The following is a 21,304-nucleotide window of genomic DNA, read 5'->3' on the forward strand; positions in this document are numbered from 1 at the left end:
AACTCAATTTCTCATGCACAACATAGTGTGGGCTAAAAAGTTTTTCCCGTTTGTCAGAGTTATTATTCATTAAGCGTTTTACAAAATCTCAAAAATTCGAGTTATTAAAAAAATATGTAATGATTTTGAGATACTATACTCAGAAGATCATGGCATTATTTATGAACAAATTTTCTAATCAACAAATTTAAATCAAGATACGCGTCATTCCGTGATTTAATGAAAATCTTATTAAAAATTATAAATTTATGCATAACCTTTTCAAAAATCTATATTATATAACAATACATTATTGGATATAATTTGTGGAACCAATAAATAATGGAGATGAATTTAAATTTATGATGTAAAATGTATTTTTTTTATTTGATGAATAATAACCGATGAATTAATGGAGTTTTATGGGTACATAAAAGTCAACAAAAATCATTGATTCTTTGTGAATAGTAATCAATCCATCAATTCAATCCACGAATTGATGAATTAATGGATTTCATGAGTGCATATTGTCACGACAATTCGACCCCCGAGGCGTGACAATATGCTCTTAATATTAAGTCCCCTTTGCTACCTCCTATCTAATTGGACCTATTTTAACAATGTATTAAAAAAAGACGAATAACTAAAATATATCAATTTTGGGATAAACCACTCAAAATATTTATAAAAGGGAAAAATTGCCGAAAATACTCACGTAATATACATTCCCAGAAATGTATTCACATTTAATTTTTTTTAATACAAATAATATGCATTTGAGCATGTGTGTTCACTTTCTTTCTTAAATTGAATACACATTTAACTAAAAAATGAAAGTGAATATACATGCACAAACGTTTTGTTTGATTTTTTTTAAAAAGTGAATACACATGTTCCAGCTAAGTATTTTGTGGATATTTTAAACGTATTTTGGAAATATTAATCCCAAAAAGGGTATCAACACATTAACATGCATACAAATTTGTATGCAATGCATACAAATTCTTTATATTAATATTTTTTACAATTATATTTTGTTTTGTAATTTTTTTTTTCTAATATATCAATCGGGTTGAATAATAACTTTATAAATTTTAATAATTCTATATTAAATATAAGTTGTTTACAAATATATAAATTTATATCTATAGAATTTGTAATGATCAAATCATATTACTTTCCTTCAACGATAAAAAGTATGTTGTGAGGAATTGAATTGAGTCTCATCATGTACTATACTACTTTTAAAAATAAATAATTACCATTTTATAAAATTGTCACCGTTTACAATATAAATAAATAAATAAATTACTTACTTCGATACTATATACAAAATAAATAAATAAAGTGAGTAGAATTTTATGATCGAACTCTGATTTTATCATTCATATCATATTCTATTGATAGGAAATGTTAAAATTAAATAAAAATTAAAACAAAATAGAAATAAATTAAAGCTGTCAAATTTCACATGTAAACATAACATACTACATTAATATTACAGTATTTTTAAAAAAGATTTCAATCTAAAAATTGAATTTCACTTAATTGAAAAACCTATAAAATCTGCTAAATTAAAATCATAAAAACCCGGCTAACCAACAAACATCGCAATCCCCCCTCTAAACCCTTTCCTCGTTCAATTCCGACCCGTTTTCTTCTCCCGGATCTCAATCGCCATAAAATCAAACGAGTTTTTCAATTAGGTTAACAAATGGATAAATTAAACCGGTTGGATCCCGACGAAAACTCTGCCGGCGGTTTACAACTCCCCGGAAAAAGCAAGTTGTTGTATCGTCCCCAGCGTAAATCACGGCTAGGTATTTATCCTAACTTGTTTTTCAAGTTTAATTTATTATTATAGTAATTGAGTATTATAGTAATTGAGTATGATAGTTGAGTTTGTGTGTTGCTTTTTGATATCTAGGTCAGTTGAGTTATTTTTCGCCAATTGTGGTTTATTCGAGTTTTCGAGTTTTGAGAAGTTGTAATGCCAAGTGTTTGTTTTTATTTATGTCTAGGTCAGTTAAAGTGTCGTTTGTGAGAAAATGGAATGATTTTGTGTGAATTGTGGTTTGATTGAATTTACGAGTTTCGAATGGAATTACTGACTAGTTTCGTTTGTGTAGTTATTGTATTGGCGTGTTGGTTCTGATTGTTGTTGTTTGGTGTTTGCGGATACTTTTAAGAGTTTTTTATGTGTGTGTGTGTGAATACTCGTAAATGTGGAAGGAGCTGGTGTTTGTTTTTTTTTATAATTTGGGATTTTTTGTTTTTGGAGCAGGGTTGGATACTCTTGCTGAGACGAAACGAAGTGAAAAGGGAGACGGTGTTTTTAAGGTTCCGAAAGATAAGCCGTCATCTATTGTAGCATCTCAGAATGACGATATATCTGAGGTATCTGAGGTTGATGATGTAGGAACCAATGGTTTGAAAAAAGTTGGTAATGCGAATAGGAAATATCGTGAACGTGACGTGAGTCGTACGCCACAGTCAGGTACCTTTTTTGAAATAAACATAATGGTAGCTTATATCAAAATATTGATATAGGAAAAATTGAAGTAGCATGTGAGCTTTAAATATTAATAGCTATGCGTTTTTACTGTCAAGTTACCCTGTCTTGACATGGAAGTGTCTACGTAATATGGATATATCTCCAAGTGTCAGAATTGGCAATATCATTTTAATTTTTCATGTTTTTGGCCGATAATTAAGTGTCGAGTATCTATTTTCGTGAGTAGTAATGCCCATGATTGAGGGTCCTTTTTCGACATGATTACTAGAGATGACATTGGTGTCCGGGTATCATAGATTGTGAAGATAACTTATCAGTATACAAATGTGCAATATTTCTGAGGTGAGGTAATAACTTCGATCTATAACGCATTAATCCTTGCAATTTTGCAGAAATTACTTCAATTCAAGGACAAGGTAATGATTCACGTGGGGAATATCATTCAAGTGATTATGCACGATATGAGGTTAGCTTAAGTTTCTTTTGTTTTTTCTGATTTCCATGGTACTACTTTAGAATATTTGTCTCTTTTAAATACTTACGGTGACCTTAAGTTAAATGTAAATAGTAGTTGCTTTACTTAGCACACTCTGTCTTGCATAATACTGTTGTCCTAAAAACACGACATCTCCTCATCTAAATAGGACATATAATTAGGATAGCGGGACATTGGAGAGTTGGACAATATGATTGCCAAGATCATTGCTTGTAATTTATGACAGTTTTGGGACAATTTATAATAGTAGGTGTCGTTTATGAAGCAATATCTTTCTGTATGCACAAATACAGAGGAAGCGAAGAATCTCGATATATGGTTTCTAGTGAATTCTATTACCCCCGTTTTCTTTAATATGCATTATCAATCTTCTATGTTTTTTTCTTTTTTATGTGTTAACTATTGGCTCATACTCTAAGCTACTTCCTGTATAAGAAAAATATTTTGTCAGTAGCTTGTTCTACTTCAAGATGACTAAGATGAATTGGAATTTATGCATACCTTTTGGTTTGGATTTTTGGTGGACATTTATGCCTGGTTGCATAGTCCTTGCGTGGTTAAGTTTATGCCTTGATTGTCAATTTGTCATTTTATGTATTCGTAACATGTAACAATAATGTTCTCTGCATGAGGTATGGAGGACGTATCTTTAAAATGAATGCTTTTAATGTTTGGTTTTTATGAGGATCACAATTATGGTAAGACTTATTTTTAATTTTTTGTACTTCTTTAATAAAGACACCAGGAACTTCTCAAGGAAGCTCTCAAAGTGATCGATATCAGAGTTCTAGGAATGAAAGATATGAAATGGCTGATCATTCCAAGAAAAGAAGAGACTATAGAGAGGACTCCAAAAACGATAGCAGGTCATTGAGTAGACATGATAGAGGCAGACGAGTAGACAGTTACAAGGAAGAGTATTCTCGTTCCGATAAACACTACAATAGTGAGCATGAAAGGAAGCGAGGCCGATATGAAGGTTCTAGAGGTACTCCAGCCAGATATGATGCCCGGGGTACACCAGGTATGCTTCTACTGAATTAAAATGTACCCAGGATGCCTTTTGGTATGATTAAGCAATTATGCAGGAATTTGCATGGAGCAGCCTTTCAAATCTGTAGTATTATATAGTAATTTTCTGAATTTTATTAATTCCAATAATTTTCAAAAAAACATTAATATAATGAATATCTAGTAGTGCTTTTGAATTATATTGCGCCATCTTTTAAACATGCTAATTTTTTGTTCTATTTAGACAGATCTGACTGGGATAACGGTAGATGGGAATGGGAAGATACACCATATAGGGATAGTCGCCCTGGTAGCAGCAGGAGACATCAACCTTCACCAGCACCGATGTTGCTTGGAGCATCTCCTGATGTACGATTGGTTTCTCCATGGCTAGGGGGCCACAGTTCTTACTCTTCTGGTATGATACTCTATCTGCTAAACCTTTTCTCCCGTTTAACATGTTTTGAGAAAATTGACTCTGTACTGTTGCTTACATTACTGAAATTTGCTGATGAATATTTAGTTTATCCACAGTTAAAAGATTTAATCGTCATTTTCTTGTCTGCTAATTTTTGTATATTGAGCTTTATCTAAATTTTTTGTACATGTCTACATGATATGTATGATTGTGTGTTAGCTGTACTACAGTACTACAAACAGTTTGCATAAGCTTTAGAGCCGAACCTGACAAAAAAAAAATTATAGAGCCGGAGATTATCAACATAATTGAAGCAAAGCATCACTTTCTTCTCTGCATTTGGAAATTTACACATGTACTAAAATTCCCTTAACAGGTGCTGCTTCTCCCTGGGACAGTGTTGCTCCTTCTCCTGTCCCAATACGTGCTTCAGGATCTTCGGTTAAATCTTCAAATTCACGATATGGTTCGAGGCCCCAAATGCGCTTTCCTGTGGAGAACTCACAGCAGTCTGAGGTAATAGCTTTTCTTAATAAAATTCTGCTGCAGCTTGAATTGATATTGATATCCAGATTTTTTTTATTACGCCTGATTTTATTTTTCAAGAAGTTGGTTTCTCATATCTTTTTTTTTTCTCTCAGGCTCAAGAAGCTGATGCTGATTATTTTTCCAATGATAACAACCAAGAAATCACTGAAAATATGCGTTTAGAGATGGAATATAATGCTGACCGTGCATGGTAATTTGTTTCATCTTCAGTATATTTAAATGGAGCCTTGTTTGTTATTCACATTAGATGCAAAACAAATCAAAATTTTGGAGGGATTGCCTGCTTTATGTTATTCTTAACTTTAGATCGAAAGAGGTCATATTTGATGAAGTAACTGAACTTTACTCGAAGAAAGCACTGATTAAATATAAGTAATATATGCTGAATAAGGTTAGCATCAAAATACCCGTATAACATTATTGCGTGTGCATAATATTTTATGTTGTTAGAGCTTGTGAGTTGTATGACTGGTATAAGATTCAAATCTGTTTTAATGTTAGCTACGTCTTACAAGTCATTTAGCATATATAAGGTGTTGTGCTCACTGGGAAATTTAGCATATATAAGGTGTTGTGCTCACTGGGAAATTTAGTGTCGGTCCTTGTATATTAGTAATCTGTGCCTGAGACTTCCTTGAAAAGACTTATTTGTTTCTTTGTCTTGTAGTCACTGTCATTTATTTAGATTGTTCTAATTTAGTACTTACATATAAGAACTTTTGCAATTATTTAAAAATTTCTTCATTGTCTTGAAAAATTTAAAGGAGTTGAAGAGTAAGCATGCCTTCAAAATAACCATGCAGCAGAAGGTTTCATGGATATGTATACACACTTTGTTCAGTAAACCTGTCTATGTACTTTTATCTTTTTGTTTTACCTTATAAATTTTATGTTGCAAATTGAATTAAATCAGAGTTTAGTCATAGTTTCAGAAATCAGTAGTTCAGATTTATCAGGTAGAAATTAGTACTAAAATAAAGATTGCATTTTTTTTGGAAACAAGGAGCTACTCAAACTGGAAATAAGATGCTTAAAAGTTCTTCCATTGTAAATTTCTATTCACTTTTTTACATTTATTGCTGTGTTATTATTTTTAGGTATGATAGGGAGGAAGGAAATACAATGTTTGATGAAGATAGCTCATCATTTTTCTTAGGTGATGAGGCCACATTTAAGAAGAAAGAAACAGAGTTGGCCAAGAAGCTGGTAAGTTTAAATTATTTGAACTTTTTTTTAAAAATACCAGTATTGCCAGTAACCACTAGGGAAAAGAGCCCAGATACTTATTCTTTCTTTTCAACTTTTCTTTTTGATTATGACAAAAGCGAACTCCTTTAAACTTTTATAATGTTGTCTGGTTATAATCTAAATTTCCATTATCTTTTTCTAGCTTCCATTATATAATACAATCTTGTCATTAGTTTCTGATTTAGGACATGTGAAATAATGGATGAAGAATAATAATTCTCTCAGAAGGCCTTAAAACACAACCAATGGTAAATTAAATAATCATTATACTAAATATTATCTACTATTCGTAATTAATTTACATGAACGTAGGTGGAGATCCTAATAAACTCCTTGTCAGAAGGAAAGAACTTGAAGTAAAGAATAACTACATACATTGCTATCCTTATTCTAGAATATCCCAAATATATATGAATTAAATTATGTTATATAGTAATAGTAGTAATGTAGGCATATACTTTTTATCTAACAAGGATATGCACTATAATAATTTTCTAGTCAACATTATCTGCTTGACTGCCTGTACTCTATTTTGTGAACTATACTAATTCTAATTTATGGAAAGTATGGGCAGCGCAATGCTTAATTGCTGGAACATAAATTGTATTTTTGTGTAAATTTGACATTCTTAGACTCTCTTTAACTTGCAAGGATTTCAGTTGGCATATGTGTTCTAATAAACCAATTATTTATTAGTATAAGCTGATACAATACCATCAAACTTTCTACCACTGTTATGTGTTGCCATGGTATCCTGGCACCAAACTAGACCTCATGATTGTCATGTTTTCCGGCACAGATTTTACCTTCATTTGCTGGACCGATATGAGAAGGGATAGAATGAAAATTCCTTATCTTGTTTGTTTGATGCCCACCCTAATGACTTTGCCCGACAACGCAACTTCCCCAAGGGGCAAGTTCCCAATTTTTTTTTTCTTTTTTTTTGTGGTGTTCTCTCTTTTCATTGTCTTCTCCTTGCTCTTTTCTTTTTTCTCATTCTGGCCAAAAAGCATGTAGTCTGTAGTATGTAATCGAGAAACAAAATCTTATGTTTGGGAAACTGTGTATACTCTATACAGGTTCGAAGAGATGGAACCAAGATGTCCCTTGCACAGAGCAAGAAGTTGTCACAGCTCACGGCAGATAATGCTCAATGGGAGGATCGACAACTATTAAGGTCTGGAGCTGTTAGAGGTACTGAGGTGCAGACTGAGTTTGATAACGAGGAAGAACGCAAAGTGATTCTCCTTGTTCATGGTATGGAAATTATATGGCAAAGCTTTACCTTTTTGGTACAATAATTAATTCTTACCAACTTGGTATATACTTTCTCAACCTAATACGTAGTATGATGCATTTTTTTCTTTGTGTATAGATATAAAGCCACCTTTTCTGGATGGAAGAATTGTTTTCACAAAGCAGGCAGAACCAGTAATGCCAATTAAAGATCCTACATCTGACATGGCTATAATATCACGCAAAGGTTCTACTTTGGTGCGTGAGGTGCATGAAAAACAAAGCCAGAATAAATCACGGCAACGTTTTTGGGAGCTTGCTGGATCCAAGCTTGGCGATATCCTTGGAGTTGAGAAGACTGCAGAGCAGGTAAAACCAATAACTGTAGTATTATGTTGTGTTTGGATCAGATTGTATAGACTTTGGTATGTGTTTTGGATTGAGTGGCACATCTTTCAGCAAAACTTGAAACTCAAAATTCATAGGCAATTACATATTATAAGCGCAGAGATAATTAACAAGGCATCTGTCATCTTGAAATCAGACAATTGTTGTGTGACATTTTTCCTTAAACTGTTAGCTTGGTCTACAATGTACAATTATTTTCTTCCTATGTGTGACGTATTTTGAATTCCATAGTCTGCAATCATGTTTATGAGTCTGGTGTTGTAATGTGCGCTTGAGCCATTACTAGTCAATGTAATATAGAGTTTTATGCATTGGTAGATGACTTAGAGAACTAGAGCTCTCTGGCTCTGAATTTTTTTTAAATGATGCCAGGTTGACGCAGATACTGCAGTAGTGGGTGATGATGGTGAAGTTGATTTCAAGGAGGACGCTAAGTTTGCTCAGCATTTGAAGAAGGATGAAGCAGTAAGTGATTTTGCAAAGTCGAAGACACTTTCTCAACAGCGTCAGTATCTTCCCATATTTTCTGTGAGGGATGAGTTATTGCAGGTTTGACCTTCTTATAATTTTCCATGTTGCAAATTTGATGATAGTTTGCTAGTTTTTTAAGTACTCTCCATCTATGTTGCATTTGGTTGTGTTGAGATAATTTTCTGACCACATCAGTTGATTCAAATATGTTTAGATTGTAGATGTTTCCAGTTTCATAAATGCTATTTAGTGCTCTATGTTTTATATTCCTACTTAGTTTTCAGTCCACGAATATGTTTTCTCTTATTTTTTGGCTCCTGTAGACAAGATCGAGCTCTTGAACCTCATGCTTTGATGCTTGCTTAAGTGCTGGTTTTACTTAAACACTAAGCATAGGTCAGTTGGTAGGTAGTTGATGCCAAACTACTACTATTAATAGTTCCATAATCGTTTTCCTTTCTTGATGCAAGGCGTACCATTAGTTACGTTAAACATTTTCCTTTATTGTTTCAAGGCGTAGCATTGACCTCTTTTAGGCCCTTTCTTTAATTATGTAATTATTAGGAGCACAACTTGTCAGGAAGACTAAGTACTGGAAGTCTGTATAGTGCAGTATAGTCAGTATAGTATAGTAAGGAAATAGTAGTAAGGGAAAAGGGTCTTATAGTCTTTTACTCTTTTATTAAAGTCTTAGTAGTCTATTAGTATAATTAGACTAGCTGTTTGTATGCTCAGTATGTATGAACTGTTATTCAGAAATGGAATATCTTTTCCACCAAGTCTTCTCTTTCTCTCTCTAAAATTCTGTTATTTCTATCTCTCTCTAAAACTGACGTCTCTCTAGGTCAATTCTCTCTCTAAACTATCAATCTCTTGCTTGATTATCTGTTAATCTACCTTCATTTCACTGATTCTATCCTTGTTTTGCTGTATATACTCTTATACACCTAGAATATTACAAAAACATTGAAAAACTAGAAAACTACATTGTCAAGGCATGACAACTTATGTTTCTTTCTTATATGTTTTCCCTTTTGTACTATTTTGTTTTATCCAGTAAATGTAATATTGAGAAACATATTCCTGCTGTATGTCACAGGTAGTTCGAGAAAATCAGGTGATTGTAGTAGTTGGAGAAACTGGTTCTGGAAAGACCACACAACTGACCCAGGTACTGTCAGAAGCCTAATATAGATAATAATTATTGGCAAGTCAAAACATTTTTGTTTATCTTTATCTGAACTTTTGAATATTCTTGCCAGTATCTGCATGAGGATGGATATACCACGAATGGAATAGTAGGCTGCACTCAACCAAGGCGTGTGGCTGCCATGAGTGTTGCCAAAAGAGTTAGTGAAGAGATGGAAACTGAACTTGGTGATCTAGTTGGTTATGCAATTCGTTTTGAGGATGTGACGGGGCCAAACACTGTGATAAAGGTAAGCATTAGTTTCCAGGATCCAGCTCTATATAAACTTGTCTAATTCAACTAAAATGAAATATAAAATCAACACTACTTGCAATTTTTGTTATGAGATTATATGCGTCACCTCTTCCAAGATATGCTGCATGTATTGGGCAGTATATTTTGTAACTGGTTTGAGTGGCTTGTAGAATTGCTTTAAATTTAAGTTCTTGAAGTGTTCTTCCTGTTACTGACACTACTATACTTTTGGCCAGTATATGACTGATGGCGTGCTTTTGCGTGAGACGCTAAAAGATGCTGATCTTGACAAATATCGGTATGAAGTTGGATTGCACTTTTGCACAGATTATATCTTCTGTTTTTGTATGTAGTTATAGTGTTCATAGAAATTAACTGTTGCTTGATGAAATTGTAGTGTCGTTGTGATGGATGAAGCACATGAAAGGTCGCTGAACACAGATGTGCTCTTTGGGATCCTTAAAAAAGTTGTTGCCAGACGGCGTGATTTCAAGCTTATAGTTACATCTGCCACTCTAAACGCTGAAAAATTCTCACTTTTTTTCGGAAGGTAATATTATTGTGTTAATCAATTGGATAATGCAATCATCTATCAATTTGCTTATGTATTTATGTGCAATTGACTGGCCTGTGTTTTGCAGTGTACCAATCTTCCATATACCAGGAAGAACATTCCCTGTGCAAACCTTATATAGTAAAAGTCCCTGTGAAGATTATGTTGAAGCTGCAGTGAAGCAGGCCATGACCATACATATTACTAGTGCTCCAGGTGACATACTCATATTTATGACCGGTCAAGATGAGATTGAGGCAGCCTGTTATGCCCTTTCAGAACGGATGGAACAGCTTGTCTCTACTACAAAGCAATCAGTCTCCAAGCTATTAATTCTTCCCATATATTCTCAGCTCCCTGCTGACCTGCAAGCTAAAATATTTCAAAAGGCCGAAGATGGGGCTCGGAAATGCATTGTAGCTACCAACATTGCAGAGACATCTTTGACTGTAGATGGTATTTTTTACGTAATTGACACAGGCTATGGTAAGATGAAGGTGTACAACCCACGAATGGGTATGGACGCCCTCCAAGTGTTTCCTGTAAGCCGTGCAGCTGCAGATCAGCGTGCTGGGCGTGCTGGGCGAACTGGACCTGGTACTTGTTATCGGCTTTACACAGAAACTGCATACCAAAATGAGCTTCTGCCCAGTCCAGTGCCAGAAATCCAGAGGACCAACCTTGGAAATGTTGTTTTGTTGCTCAAGTCTCTCAAAGTAGAAAGTTTACTAGATTTTGATTTTATGGATCCACCTCCTCAAGATAACATTCTGAACTCTATGTATCAGTTGTGGGTATTGGGTGCTCTTGACAATGTTGGAAATTTAACCAAACTTGGGTGGAAAATGGTTGAGTTTCCACTAGATCCACCTCTAGCTAAGATGCTCCTGATTGGGGAAGAACTAGAATGTCTTAACGAGGTCCTGACGGTTGTTTCAATGCTTTCAGTGCCATCAGTGTTCTTTAGGCCTAAAGATAGGGCAGAAGAAAGTGATGCTGCTAGGGAGAAATTCTTTGTGCCAGAATCTGACCACCTAACACTACTCAATGTTTACCAGCAATGGAAAAATAATTCATATCGTGGGGACTGGTGTAATGACCATTATTTGCATTCGAAAGGTTTAAAAAAGGCTAGAGAAGTGAGATCGCAACTGCTTGATATTCTGAAGACACTTAAAATCCCGCTGACCTCCTGTGGTCCAGATTGGGACATTGTGAGGAAAGCCATCTGTTCTTCATATTTCCACAATGCTGCAAGACTTAAAGGGATTGGGGAATATGTTAATTGCAGGAATGGAATGCCCTGCCACTTGCACCCGAGCAGTGCACTGTATGGTTTGGGTTACACGCCAGATTATGTAGTTTATCATGAGTTAATCTTGACCACAAAGGAGTACATGCAGTGTGCAACATCTGTAGAGCCAGAGTGGTTGGCTGAGCTGGGGCCAATGTTTTTCTCAGTGAAGGACTCAGATACATCTATGTTGGAGCATAAAAAGAAACAAAAAGAATCAAAAAGCGCCATGGAGGAGCAGATGGAGAATATGAAAAAAGACGTAGCTGAGAAGGAAAGGAGAAGCAAGGAGCAGGATAGACAGAAAAGAGCAAGGCAGCAGCAGCAAATTTCAATGCCAGGTGAACGCAAACCCCCTTCATCCTACTCGAGACCCAAGAAAATGGGCCTGTAGTTTCTCAGCCACATTCATTAATTACAGATTATTACAGACTGAAGGATGCATAGTGGTTTTGTTCTATATTTGTAGGAACTGGGGACTTGTGTACATTTTTGAAATTTGTAAAGCTTTTATACAACATTGTAACATTGACACGCCTAATTTAGTCTACCCGCGTAAATCGGAATGCTAATTTTCTCACAAATTTTAATTTTTTGATACATAGTTTATTTTCATCATCCTATTTTTTTACCAAACACTGATTTCAATGCGATATTTTTACAGGACAAGAAATTTAGAACTGTACATGACATTATATGTGTTTTGAATATATTTTTTCACTACTTATTTTCCCAAAATACATTTTTTTTCAGTTAATGGTTCTATTTTATAAATTGAATATTAGATAAAATTTTTATATTTTTGTAAAACAATAGGTGTCCAATGAGCACATTCTCTTTAAATAGCTTCTATTCAAAGTCCAAAGTTCACCTTTCCAAACTCCAGCCAATAAATCTTTCTCTACCCAATTGAAATCCTTCTTGCCAAATCCAATAACATATATTAATGTAAAAAAATATCTAGGGGTCAGTTTTTATTGTGAGTTCCATTCATTTCAAACTCATAAATGATGTTTCCTCGGTTGACTATTTTTAAAAACTGATACCAATTCCTTAAATCCACCTGGAATTATATTTGATACACCATGATGAGGTGCGTTAGAAATAAGGTTATGATGTATCAAATTAAATATTGTTATTTTATTTTATTTATAAAGTTAAATACAATCTAAAAACACAAATCTTAAATATCATGCTGTTTAATCTTAAATAAGTTGTGCTTATTTTTATTTAATACTAATAAGTAATATTTTATTTGTTTTAAAAATTATAAATTCATATTGAAAATTTATTTTTTTTAATTTCTTAATCACTTATATTTAAATTTTTTTATAAGTTGTATAATAACTTAAATTTGATATATGCAGTATATAAAAGTTTGAAAAATGAAGTAAAAGTACATAAATTAAATAAATTTTATTGTAGTACTGAACCAAAGGCATGATAGGAGGAATGATTCTTCAATCCAAACCCATACCAAGCCAAACAGACCCCTTAAGTTCATATTACAACCACTTACAAAAATACAATATAATCTAAGCAATCGCAGAACATGCACACAGTGACACAGCATACTAAAACATTCGCAAACCGAGGATCACCAGACCCACACTTTCAACACCCAATCTATAAATTCATATCAAACAAACACAAAGACATACATCTAGACGTTATAGAGTGCCTTAATTCCTTCAACATCATCATCATGTAAATCTTTTACGACTCCTGAAGAAATACTTGGATACATAATCGCATCTTCAATCGAGCTATGATCAAGTCCGAGAAGATGTCCAATTTCATGCAAGGCAACGGTCTCCAAATCCAAATAACCAGCAATAGCCCCTATAGACCAAAACTCATCCGCATCACAATGAAATCTTCCGTCTGTTGGTGCATAAGCATGAGCAATAACACCTCCTTCACCATCAAAAGCATTACCAATACCATCCCCGTGCTCACCACGTTCGAAACCAATCTTAATATCCGAATTTTCATACTCGAGAGTTTCTTCGAACGTGAAATATTGCGTGTACAAAGTCCATTTATCGAATGCTCCAACAAATGCCGGAATAGCATCTGGATGAGTAGTGCCTAGATCAAACCAGTAAGTAAGATGAGTCTTACCAACAGGCCATCTAGGGTAGCCTCGGAAGAAACTATAATGAGAGACTGTATGGAGTTTTTTCGAGCCATGGTGGTGATGATGTGGTTTTTTGTTTGTTGTCATGCTACTTGTCCCATTGATAACATCAGGCACTCCACACCGTGGCATCACCATCTTCGATAATGTTTCAGAATCTAATGTTCCCGTAATCTTGAGATTATAGTTGGCCTGATAAGTCTTCAAAGCAGCCTCAAGAAAATCATCAAAATCGTCATTATTGTCTGCTTTCAAAGAGTTATAATTAAGGTAGCCGAATTTGTTTAGATATTGTTTTAGCTCGCGAAGACCTGTTAGATTTTCCCCTTTTTTGCATCCTTCAAGATGCTTTAGGAATCCGAAAGGTCGTGGCTTTCTAGTCGCAGGGTTTTTCGAGTTGGACGGAACAAGGAGGAGCAGGAAGAAGAGAGAGATGTATGATATGAGCTGAAAATTTTGTGCCATATTGATATTTGCTTCAATAGATAGAAGTAGTAAGCTAGCTATCTTGCAACGATATCTATTTATAGAGACGCTGTTACTACTAATTTGCCAAATAATTTTATCTAATGCCCTGACATGTTGTCACAACGTCAACCCGCTATAATTTTTCGCAAATAGGTTTAACACTCAAAATTTCGGTAAATGCATGCGATCACATTATATATCGGCACTTAATTATAAAAACCCAGGTCAAATCCCGGTTTTTTTTTAAAAACCGGGTCAATTCCCGATTCCGAAATAAGCCGAAATCTAGTGTCCCAAATGCAGCCAACTTGGATATCAACTAGCCTACCACAAACCCCAAAAAATCATGATTTGTTGGTGTAAGTAGCAGTAGTATATTTGGATTATAAACTGAACAGAAAGTCACAAATATTCTCGAGAGTGGGACTGAGGTGTTAATTTAATACACCGGAAAAATATGATTGCTAACCATCGAACGTTATAGAACAACTTTCATAATTATGCATTCATTCTTCTAGAGGTAACTAATTAATTTCTCTTATCTAGTAAAGTTTGGTACATATCCGTACGCAAATGCATGTCAACTCATCTTGGTCTACAAAGAGAAGACTTTTACTTGTTCAAAGAAAAACCTAGTCATGTAGCTGTAATGACATCGCCACAGTAACCCGACAGTTATAAATTTAAGCATATAGAAATGGTCCAAATGGATACAGTGGAAGCTGATGGAGCCTGTGATTCCACTGGAAATTTAAAAGGGAGAGAGAAAATGACATAATGTCTTAATTAACATCTGAATAGACATGAACAGATCTTTGTGTTCTCACAACGAGCATCTAGCATAAGTACAGTCTTAGTTTTCAAGCAAGTATTAACACACACTGCATTGTCACACCCGTCTTCATATACGGTAATCCATTCGCAACAATGGGGAATTGGGCATTTGATCAACAATTGCTCATCACCGCGGATAGGGAAATGATCTGCAAGAAAACAAGATCCGTCACTTATATTGGAACCTGGATCCGCCACTGAATTTAAGTACTCTTTAAAACAATATTTTGTTTACCTTCACCATTAGAAAGATGAATGTCTGACACAGCAACATTAATGATCATCATGATAAATATCATGTAAACAAGTAACTTGCAACTCATTTCGTTTCTCTGAATGTAAGAATTCAAATACCTTTTTTTTTTGTTGCCGTAAGAAAGAAGAATAAAACTAGTTGAGAGTATATCAAGAGTGTTACATTTCTTTTTATAAGATATATGCAGAAATAAAATTAGAAAATGAAAATAGAAAATAGACAGTTAATTATTGCTTGCCAGCACTCCTTGCCCTTATTGAAATTCTTTTTTTTTTCAGTTAGGGGGGTGTTTGGACTTTTTTTCAAAACAGCTTATTTGGTTATAAAAAACAGGTTTTCAATTTATGGGTAAAAAATAAAAATAGCATGACCTTTGTTTGTTTGTTATTATTGATCATTTAAATTTTTGTTACTTCAATTGCGTAACATTTTCTTTCCGATTTCTAAAAGTATTACTCCTTCTATGAGTTAAATATCAAAATGATCACTCAAGTGAAAGCCATATATCAGTTTCATCATCAAACTTAACGGCGTATCATTCGAATCACTAAACTGATAATAAATATCAAACGGATACCTCAAAATATGTGCTTGAGAATTAAAAATTATTTTTATGAAGTTCTAGACATTTTTCTTGAATTTTATTACAACCAGATTAAAATGTATGAATTCTAGTATTTTCGATAATATAGTGAGATTTTTAAAAATTGACCTACTATTTATTTTTATTTTTGTAGTGATATTTTTCATTTAAATAAAAATAATTAGTAGATAAATTTTTAAAAATCTTATTATATCATCTAAAATACTAGGAATTCATAAATTTTTATTTGGTTGTAATATGATTCAATAAAAATGAATAGAACTCCATAAAAAGAATTTTTAATTCTCGAGCACCTATTTTGAGGTATCCGTTTGATATTTATTACGACTTTAGTGATTCAAATGATGCCCCGTTAAGTTTGATGATGAAACTAATATATAGCCTTCAGCTGAGTGACGACTTTGATATTTAACCCCTCCTTCTATTCATGGTTGTCATGTCGGTCGACTAGTTGCGAGTCGGCGACTAGTCGACTAAGCGGTATTTGGAGGTCGACTCAACATGTCGACTAGCTGAATGTCGATATTTCGATCGCCTGGTCGACTAGTCTAGCGGTCGACTAGTCGACTAGTCGAGCTGCTTAGTATAAATATTTTTTCTGTATAATTTTTTTTACATGCTGTACTACCACATCACATCACAGTTGTATCAGATAATTGTTATTGAATAATTGTTACATATTTCACATAATTGCAAATACTTTTCTTTGTTGTTCTAAATTGTTAGATGATTGCAAATACTTTTCTTTATTATCATTTGTTAGATCTTCTAACTTTTCTTTGCAAGTACTTTTCTTTGTGTGTATATATATATGTATATTGTATTTTTAATTTATAATAATATATTATTTTTTTGTCGACTAGTCGTAGACTAATCGACTAGCGGGAGGTCCGTCGACTCGCGTCGACTCGCCTCGACTGATCGACGTGACAACCATGCTTCTATCCCAATTTATCTGTCTTGTTTGACTTTTAATGGTCAAATTGACTCAACTTTGATTATAAATAAAAACTCATTTTTTCATTATTTTGAACATTTAAAAAATATATATAATAAACATACTTTCTAATGATATAAATTTTATAAGTATTTTCGCTATCATATTATGTGAAATTTTCGGTCAAAGTTAGGTCAATTTGACCGTAAAAAGACAAACAAGACAGATAAATTGAGACGGAAGGAAGAAGTATATAATAAATAATTACGTTTCTTTTTATTTATTGTACATGCTAGTAATATTTTATTAATTCGAGGGTGCAAAATAATAGCATGAGTTTTATTAGATTTGAACACATACACAAGGTACATTGCGCTCGAACAAAAAGCAATATAAATTAGAAGAAACGATAGAACTCCTCCACCCATTTCCCAAATATTATGTAGATAACCCGCATTTAAGCGACAAGTTTTGACTCAGAAGGTATAATCATAAATTCTACTTGCATGAGATTCGAACCTCTATCTTTAAATACGTGTAAAAAATTAAGGGGACTTAATTTGGGATCTTTTTGATCTTGATTTTTGGAACAATAGGAACTTCAAATGGGCTTAAATCTCAATTTAGGTCAATTAATTTTTTGTTTTTTTCCCTATAACTTATTTTGGGCTAACCTCTCCTTTCGGGTCCAGTTATATTTTCGATTTTCCCCCAATTTCAATTTTACAAGTTCTTTTAACATGTATAAATAACTTTGAAAATCAGTTTAACTGAAATCTAAATAAACAGGCACGTCACATGAAACTATCAAGAAACACAATTGTCAGATCCAAAACGCAGTCTTCAACTGACATACATGTACATATATAAATTCATGTACGCACGTACATTTTTGTTAATGAAACTGCGTATGTACATATGATAGATCAGGTGCAATGTATAATTTACAAATGCAAAATGAATATATAGATAGTTACGGAGTTGGAGATGATGATCACCGATTCTTGCCATTATCGATGTTGAAGATTTTCCCGATTTCGTCTCCTGCGTATTCATCGTCTCCGTATTCTTCATGTTCGCCATTTTCAGGTCGCCTTAGTGTAGGTTATTGTACAAAGTACATTGAACATCATGTTTCTAAATTTGATACTCTAGCTGGTGTTGCTATTAAATATGGCGTCGAGGTAATTAATTTTTTCATCAAGTTTTATATTTGTGTGCATGTTACGATTTTGTGAATTCGATTAAATTGTTTAGTTAACTCCGCTGTTAGATTGAGGTACTTCCTCGGTTTCAAAATACCTTTCTACCTTGACTTTTACGTATTTTAAAGTGAATTGACCATATTTTTACATAAACTATATTTTGAGTTTCTTGTTTCTGAATGATAATGTAGTTAATATGTGTGAACTATCATCATTTTTCGTGTTTAGTTTTTATGATGTTGTGAATTGATGAAGTACTTAAATATGTTTAAATTTGTGTTGAACTTAATGTACATGAAGTATGAATCGAGGATAGAGATACTCTATGCCCTTTTATAAGCCTTTGAAACTAGTTCCAAAGGCAATTGGACAAAAAGCAGCAAACTGGTTTTTGTTAATTGTGTGAATTTTGGCCAACATAATTTTTCGTTTTTCCAACTAATTCTGCTTATGTTAAAATGATTCTGCCTTTGAGGCTCTGATCACGGTTATACAGATAAGGGTGATTCTGTTATTGTTCTCCGGATATGTGTTCTGTATTATGTGGATTATCAGCCATTCTCCTTGTATTGTTCTGTAATTTCTGAAAATTGGATGAAGGAATGAATTATAACTGCTTAGTTTTAAATACATTGTCCTATGATGTATCAGGTGGCTGACATAAAGAAGATAAATGGTCTAATGACCGATCTTCAAATGTTTGCTCGCAAGACTCTTTTCATACCTCTTCCAGGGAGGTATCCTCCATCGCCCAATTTGGCTAATGGTTTCGACTCACCAGGGTACTGCTATGCTCGTTACTGTCTATTTTATATCTTTTTTTCAGCAGTCTTAATAATATCGCAATTCCAGTTCAACTACACAATGATTACATTTAATAGATCAGGTATCATATTTTCATTTTCTAATCAGCAAGCATCTATTGGCTTGATGAGTCTTATATCCCATACAAGTGGTTAACTTCTACCAATCCACCTTGTGGAGCACGCGATTTCCATTATTAATTCTCCGTGATATATGAATTAGCTAATCCTGGTAGATTTCCCGGATATAGAAATGTTCTAATTCTCTTATATGGTGGCTTTTCTGTTACTACGTCTATATCATTATATAATTAGGTTAAATTTAAAAATATATATATATAAGGTCTGTTTGAGAAAGATAGTCGTCGTTTTGACATAAATATTTCTGGTAATGTCTGTTTGAGAAGGATAGTCGTCGTTTTGGCATGCCCAAGGCAGTATAGAAGGATTAACATGGTCTACTAAACTTTCATTAGAATGTAATTTGTATTATATTCTTTTTGAATGTATTCTGGCTTAGTACTTCAAATGTTTCTTCTTACAGAACAAGCAGCTCTGGGCAGACCCCACCATCTAGGGGAGGGGATTCCGATTTTTTTAATTCATTCCGATCTCTGGAGTTGATATCACCTTCCAGGCGGAAAGAGTCCCCTGTCATGAACAATCTACAAGGATATTATGGTCTTAAGCCACCAGATCACGAGGTTGTACCTAAAGAATTTGAGATGACTGTCTATCAGAGCGGAGGGTCTCAGTACTTGGAGGACAGTCAATTTGGCCTTCCATCATCTCATATGAACCCTCCTCTGAGTATTCACCGAAAAAGTAAAAGCGCAACTGATAATCGCAAACTGAAGAACGGTGATTTAGCTGAACCTGCTGAAAAATCTAGCTTTAACAACTGGATCAGCAATTTAGTAGGCTGGAATCAGAAATCTGAAGCTGACTATAAATCTCGTGCTCCAGAAATGTTACTGAAAGGAGATACAAGCAATGGTGGATTTTCAAAGATTACGGGTAAAGGCTTAGCACTGAGGCAGAAAGCTGTTAGTCGGATTGCTTCGGGAATTGATGGTGAAACAGGATTGCAAAGTTCTATTATTACAGCTGTGGAAGAATTTGCACGACGAGAAAGTCTTAGTGGTGTAAAGAAGTCACTCAGTATGCCCAGTTTTCAGGATTCAGATTGTACCTCATCTATCTGGCCAGCAGTTAATTGGAGTTTGAAGCCTGATCTACAGGTCTTTTCTACTGTATCCATTACGAAACCAATTTTTGATAGCTTTCCAATACCAATCACTGGCAGAAGGAACAAAACAGCCGTGGATTAGTGGGATTCTTTATCGGCCTCAAGAATTCTTACATGAACATATTTCACTTCTGTGCCTATCATAATAGTCATTCCGGTTTCCTACTTGTGGCTTAATCAGTTACCTCGGTTCCATGCCTTTATTTATCGGGCTGAGAAAGATGCAGGTAATCTGAAATTAGTAAATTTATATACAATTTGAAGACAATCCAGTACTCTCGATAGGACAGGACGAAAGTGTTGGGATTAATCAGTTTATCAGTTCTTAGGATATTATAGTGTACAATATAAATTTTGGCTGAGTATTCTGCATGGGCGTCATAGCTCAAGTCAAGCGTTGGAACGCAGGACCTGGAACTAGTCGGTATTGATCTAAACAGATACTTGTTATATATAGGCTCATGGAAATTTTAACATTATAGCTAATGTATGTTACACAGGTAGATCTCTTTAATTATGTAAAAGATGAAGGAGCTTGGATATATCATATGCAGATGTGTACTATGTACTCTGCAGTTTCTCTATAAACATGCGTGGTTATTGCAATTCTAAAAGCTCTGTTAAAGTTAATCTCATGAGAGTTGTGGAACTTATAACACTCTAACACAGCTTGCAGCCAGATTAGATCTAAACTGGTAAAAACTGTGTTATTTTAAAATAAGGATATGATAACTACTTTTGAGCTATTTGAAAGAAGAATTTAGTAGATAAATTAAATTATAATGTGAATTATGCCATTCAGGATATTCCTAAGAAACAAATAGTCTACATTATGTGTTGCACGATATATATACTTTTCTATTTTGGCTGTGAAATAACTTCATCATCCTACTAAACGTGTCAACTGGAACAACTACTACATCAGAGAAGGCTCCCTTTATATAAATTGTTCCACACTGAGCAGAGTCCTAGAAACATTTTGTGATAGGATTAAGATGGAGCTCGTTTCAGTTTCGTCGTCTTAGATAGTGGAACCAGATGCCTTAAAGAAGCAATAGAGTCCTCCGGTCTGATTCTGACAAGGCACTCGTTTTCCTCTCTAGAACAACTTTGTTTACTATTTCCAGGCTATGTACATCAGGAAAAAGATACACTTATTATCACGAATACCAAAAAAATAAATTCA

At 34.0% G+C, this 21,304-nt stretch overlaps 3 protein-coding genes across 3 annotated transcripts; 2 read left to right on the forward strand and 1 right to left on the reverse strand.

The window, feature by feature from the left end:
• The first annotated feature begins 1,564 nt into the window (after positions 1 to 1,564).
• Positions 1,565 to 12,206, forward strand: LOC141679364 (pre-mRNA-splicing factor ATP-dependent RNA helicase DEAH7). Its single transcript, XM_074485866.1, has 16 exons — positions 1,565 to 1,799; positions 2,264 to 2,476; positions 2,887 to 2,960; positions 3,729 to 4,014; positions 4,246 to 4,419; positions 4,796 to 4,935; positions 5,061 to 5,158; positions 6,066 to 6,174; positions 7,296 to 7,473; positions 7,592 to 7,821; positions 8,233 to 8,409; positions 9,431 to 9,502; positions 9,594 to 9,770; positions 10,012 to 10,073; positions 10,173 to 10,325; positions 10,417 to 12,206. The coding sequence occupies exons 1-16, from the start codon at positions 1,694 to 1,696 to the stop codon at positions 12,014 to 12,016; spliced, it is 3,849 nt and encodes a 1,282-aa protein (XP_074341967.1). The 5' UTR covers positions 1,565 to 1,693; the 3' UTR covers positions 12,017 to 12,206.
• Positions 12,207 to 13,055: 849 nt separating this feature from the next.
• LOC141724515 (metalloendoproteinase 3-MMP-like) lies at positions 13,056 to 14,233 on the reverse strand. The gene has a single exon (XM_074526684.1). It carries the CDS (start codon positions 14,225 to 14,227, stop codon positions 13,286 to 13,288), a length of 942 nt encoding a protein of 313 aa, XP_074382785.1. The 5' UTR covers positions 14,228 to 14,233; the 3' UTR covers positions 13,056 to 13,285.
• Positions 14,234 to 19,429: 5,196 nt separating this feature from the next.
• On the forward strand, positions 19,430 to 20,713 carry LOC141724522 (uncharacterized). The gene has a single exon (XM_074526697.1). It carries the CDS (start codon positions 19,526 to 19,528, stop codon positions 20,198 to 20,200), a length of 675 nt encoding a protein of 224 aa, XP_074382798.1. The 5' UTR covers positions 19,430 to 19,525; the 3' UTR covers positions 20,201 to 20,713.
• Positions 20,714 to 21,304: the final 591 nt, after the last annotated feature.

This window comes from Apium graveolens, chromosome 1 (assembly GCF_009905375.1).
Source record: "Apium graveolens cultivar Ventura chromosome 1, ASM990537v1, whole genome shotgun sequence".
Lineage (NCBI taxonomy): Eukaryota > Viridiplantae > Streptophyta > Magnoliopsida > Apiales > Apiaceae > Apium > Apium graveolens.